This window comes from Saccostrea cucullata, unplaced genomic scaffold, assembly GCF_032062105.1.
Source record: "Saccostrea cucullata isolate Sc308-1 unplaced genomic scaffold, CSIRO_AGI_Scuc_v1 ctg1149, whole genome shotgun sequence".
NCBI classification, from domain to species: domain Eukaryota; kingdom Metazoa; phylum Mollusca; class Bivalvia; order Ostreida; family Ostreidae; genus Saccostrea; species Saccostrea cuccullata.
Genome location: NW_026935988.1, coordinates 235,633 through 240,872, shown reverse-complemented (window position 1 = coordinate 240,872; position 5,240 = coordinate 235,633). Strand labels below are relative to the sequence as shown.

At 35.1% G+C, this 5,240-nt stretch overlaps 1 protein-coding gene across 1 annotated transcript; it reads right to left on the bottom strand.

Moving 5' to 3' along the window:
• Nucleotides 1–2,893: 2,893 nt before the first annotated feature.
• LOC134244417 (uncharacterized) lies at nt 2,894–4,985 on the bottom strand. The gene is made up of 2 exons (XM_062726686.1): nt 4,971–4,985; nt 2,894–4,663 (listed from the first exon to the last, which is right to left on the bottom strand). Exons 1-2 carry the CDS (start codon nt 4,983–4,985, stop codon nt 2,894–2,896), a joined length of 1,785 nt encoding a protein of 594 aa, XP_062582670.1.
• Nucleotides 4,986–5,240: the final 255 nt, after the last annotated feature.

Here is a 5,240-nt window from a genome sequence, read left to right as displayed (position 1 = left end):
GTGATCTGCAGACTTTCAATTACGGAAAAAAAATCATATAAAGGTATGCACATTGAGACTGTTAGTTCATTTTCAACAAGTACCTGCATTATTTCTACTAGAATGTTATGAATCATTCATGAACAGAATACACAGTTGTTGACTATTAAGAAAATGAATGTGAATATTAATTCGATTACTTATTCTTTGTCCAAGATAATGCTAGTAAAAATATTTTAATCTATTACAAATTGTGAAATAAATGGTAAGCAACAATTTTTTTTCTATCTGACTTCTAAGGGCAGATCACTCTTACTGCATAAAACTAATCCTACAAGTACAGCTCTTTAGTGTGCTGTCAAGAGCTTCCTTAATTAATGACCTCACTGAGTCGATTAGAAATTTGGTTGAATCTTGAGAATTTCCATTATGGAGACACACATGAATATTCTTATTTCCAATTTCATCTTCTGGAAAATCACTCTGACAAGCCAGCTACATTGCTCCTCGTTTGGGAAACTAAATCATTAGTAATGGACACCTTGGTACTTTCTAAGGAAATAATTTAATGCCATATCTCCAACATTTAAGACTTCACCGTTGTTTGGAGATTTTGTGATATTCAGCTTTGCGCTTTACATCCCCATTCATATATTTAAGATGACTTTTTTCCACCTGCAGAAGTAAATACAATTTTCAATATCTTCAAATGAAGACAAATATCAAATTGAATTAAATATACACATAAATGTAAAAGCAAACCCTAAATCAAGAAAGGTGTTTTTCTAATGATCATTATGACAGTTGTTCAAGTTAAACATGTCTTCTTTGATACATGCATATATTATAATAATGATTTTAAAAAATCATTTTGATCAATAAAAGAGAAATAAGCAGACCATATACTACATGTAATACTGTGTTATTCTAACAATTTAGATTTGATTTTTGAAACTGGTAACCTTGAAGAGAAATGCATCTATAAGCTATCCCAATTCCTGAAATTGTATTTTCCAAAATTAGCTCCAAGGTTTCATTCAAATTCTGTTATAGCAATGATTTACATGTGTATATGTAATTGTTCCTATTCCTTTTCATCCATTTGGTAAATCCTTTGAAAACAAAAACTGAATATAATCTAATTTTGTTAAAAATCACTTAATTCAACATAAAATTACTACTAATTTTATAATAAAAATCAATCAATGCATTAATTATCTCTCTGTCAACATGATCAAATCGAAAGTCATATCATCCTTACAAATATATGTACAGGTCAAGCACTATATATTGACAGAACTATTTATACATTTAGTTTTATATATAAGAGTATGTGTAATATATAAATGGCTGTAATATAAACGGATTTACTGTTATACACAAAGATTTAATCATGGTAATACATGTACCATAATTTTTCATCTTCAAATATTTTTATACACCTGGGTTTTTTTTCTTTTCTGAAAAGGGAAACTTTAACGTAATGTTAAGAAGAATAGATTGATTGTATAAAGTCCCTCAGTCTTGAGAATTTTTTAATACAAATATAAAGACACCACCACTTGCCACTCATCACTCACAGCCTTTGAGAAGTGAGGGATTTTTTTGTTCCAGTGCCTACTGCCACACAGGACCTCAGTTTAAACAGTCTCATCCGAAGGACTGGTCTCCATGTCCCACAGTGGGATTCGAACCTGCAATGTAAGGATAAACTCCTTACTTTGCAATCATAGAGCAGACGCTCTAACCACTGCATCGCGCAAGCGACTTAGAAGAATACATATACATCTTCTGAATTAATACTATCTAAAACAAAGAATGATATACATTTTTTTTGTATTTCGGAATCTATTGTTTGGTAATAAGAATATCATCTTATGCAAAGTGATCAATAATGCTATGAATGCATGGGATAGAACTTAACAGTGCAAAATATGTGGCTTTAATTTTTTTTCAGTCCCACAAATTTAAATGGAAAGCACTGACTGTTGGACAATCGCAGGCAATTTTTCTGTATTTTTCCTGTTTAGAGAATTCATGCATTGTAGATTTGCAAGAAAAAATAATTAAAAATATAACCCCCCCCCTTTTTGGCACTGAAAATTTGCATTTCATTTAGGATATATTTCACACCAGCTATTATAATTTATCCCATTTGGACAATTTGTTCAAACCTGCTGATGGAGACGCCCCCCCCCCCCTCCAAAAAAAAAATTCAAATTATCTCTGCTTCGAATTGTTTTTTAAAAACCTCCCAAGTATATATATTTATATTAATACATGTGTAGTCATTTACTTGCGAATTTTTTTTTAATAATAAGAAAAAAATGTTGCTTTGAAATGTAGGCCTAGCTCTCGACCTAGCCACAGGCACCTAAAGTATGGATAATAACCCCCCTTTTTTAACGAAAAAAAATGTAAGAGTGTATAATACCTCGAAAATAAAAAAATTCCCCGTCAAACACATCTACATGTTGTTATATGCAAGCAGATTGTACTTTTTCTCACGTTTAAAGAATGGCCCTATTTCGGTACAGTAAAAGTACCCTCGTGTGCCCATATTTCGACAGTCATTTAATGTGTTGCAATATTTTATGTTATGTAAACAATAATCCACTAAAATAAATTGAGCGGTAAATACATCATTCAAATTATATTCCTTCCTGTGTAAAGATTTAACCAATTTGTTTTATCTACTTCTATTGGTGAAGAATTCAAAAGTGACATATAAACAATGGGCGCCGCCATTACCGGGTCCTAATTTCGACGGTTACGTCATCGTTCGATATGCGAGCAATCAGGAAGGCCAAGCAAAACAAATTTTTAGTGGAAATGAAATTAGATTTATTTTTTGTTAAATAAGGTAAATTAATAGCAACAATTGTAAATACAATGTTTGATTTCATAATCATTTTTACTCCTCAATGCAGTGAGGGCAGAGGAATTTGTCATGTAAGCGGACAACCCGGGTACTGCAACAGTACCGCAGGTGTGTCCAGTGCTTACATGGCATCCCATTCCTCATGCCATCACATTGAGCCCATTTGGTGAATATTAACATATCACTTTTTCGGATCTCTTCTGGTGTAAACTTTTTACACACACAACAAAGGTCCTTTTCCAGTACCACCTCCTCCTCCTCAGTATCACTGTCTTCCACAACTGGCAACCTAGTTTTCTTCTGCTTTTTGGAACCTGATCCACTTGCAGCTGCCCCTTGATCTTCATCTGATGTCTTTCTCTTGCCTTTTCCCTTACCATTTTGTTCATCTTCAAGTTGCACCATCTGATCTATGATGTTGTCTGTTAAACAGTGGCCAGAGATGATCTTGCTCATGGTTTTTCTCTCTTTCTTTTCAGCGACTCCCTCTCTCTTTGCATTCCTACAAGCTGTTACTTTAGCTTCAAAGAATGTTGTGTCATCATTCTTTTCTCTACTTTTTTCTACGGCTGTCTCATCTTTTGAACTGTCAGATATCTCGTTTTCCATGATAAATATTTCTGCAGGTTTAAGACTGTCTGGTGGAATTACAGCTCGCGAACATGGGTAGATGCCAGTTTTTCTAAATGCAGCTATCAAGTTTTCTGCAGACATGGCCTTGCTGTACACCTTGCAAACTATATGACAAATGTTATATCTTGTTACTACGGTGTGTGATTCTCTAGTAAACTTATGACATTCTGAATTGTACATTTTCTGCATAGGTCCATAACAGCCAACATCCAGTGGTTGTAGAATGTGACTTGTGTGTGCAGGAAGTATAAACAATATGATGTTCCTGTCTCTTGCCCACTGGACAAGTCCTACAGAAGTGTGAGATTTGTGCCCGTCCATCAACAGAAGAACTTTCTGACCATCCTTGATAGGGACATGCTTCAAAAAATGATCTTCTAGGAACTCACGGAATAGCTGTGAATTGGACCATCCTGTCTCTGAGACTCTGCCTACTGCGCCTGGTGTTGCACCTTCCATTAACTCTGGCATCATTCTCTTCCCCGCAAATATGAAAAAAGGAGGAATTGCTGTACCACTCGCACTTCCACAACCAATCACTGTGGTGGTACTTGATTTACCTGCAGTGACAGCTTGAGGTGGAAACTGGTTACCACAAACAACAAAAGGAGGAGTGTGGTTCTGGGTAAATCCTTTTTCATCCACATTGTAAATTAGGTAGGGGTTCTTGTCAAAACTATTCTCTCTGATGACCTGTTCCAGTTCTTTGAAATATCTGTCAACAACAGGAACTGATGCACACTTTGCCCTGACAATTTCTAGACTCCGAGGCTTAAGGACTTTAAGTTCAGGCCACCTGCTCACGAATCCCCGAAACCACTTAAGAGAGAATGGGTGCTGCTTATCTCTAATACCATTTTGGACTGCGTAATCTGAAGCCAGGTCTACAACCTCTTGGCGAGTATATCCATAGCCATATTCTGCCATGACCTTTAAATGTTCAACAATATTAGATTCCTGGAGTGTATCTAACAAAGGACTCCTCCCACTCTTAACTGTTTCAGGATCAACATTGCCTAACACACGATCTCTGAGGGTTGTAATGGGCACATTGTATTGCCTTGCTGCTCCCATAACAGATTTTTTGTCAGTTTTTATCGACAGATATGCATTAGTAAGGGAAGTTGGTGAATACAATCTGTATTTAGATGACTTTTTCATAGGATTAGCCTACAAATAAGGTAAAACAATACATTAAGCCACTGAGTTTTTAATTCAAAATTCGAATCTTTTTTTTTTCTTTTAAATAAAAAAAAATAGTTCTAATAAACTAAAAATAAAATTGGTTTGGCCTTGTTTTCCATAAACGCAGTGTTGTAAATTTCAGTACTGGATTGTCAGTCTATGCAGACGACATTTTTTCAAGTTATGTGCAGCAAGCTTATACCAGTAACCAGATTTCATATTTGCATCAAAAAAGTGATATTGCGTAAGACAGACATTTTTTCGCCTTAAACTATGTGAAATAATTGCTTACCTGTTTGAAATGCATTTTCATAGATGATGCAGGTAAAACGATCGTAAGTCTCTATCGGTACTATGTTTACACACACCAGCCCGATCTCGCGAGAACGAACGAGATATAAACAAAAGAACGAAACCGTCGAAATTCGGACCCTGTCGAATTTAGGACCTTCGACCATTTTTTATTATACCGAATAGGGCCATTCTTTAAACGTGAGAAAAAGTACAATCTGCTTGCACATAACGACATATAGATGTGTTTGCCGGGAAATTTTATATTTTC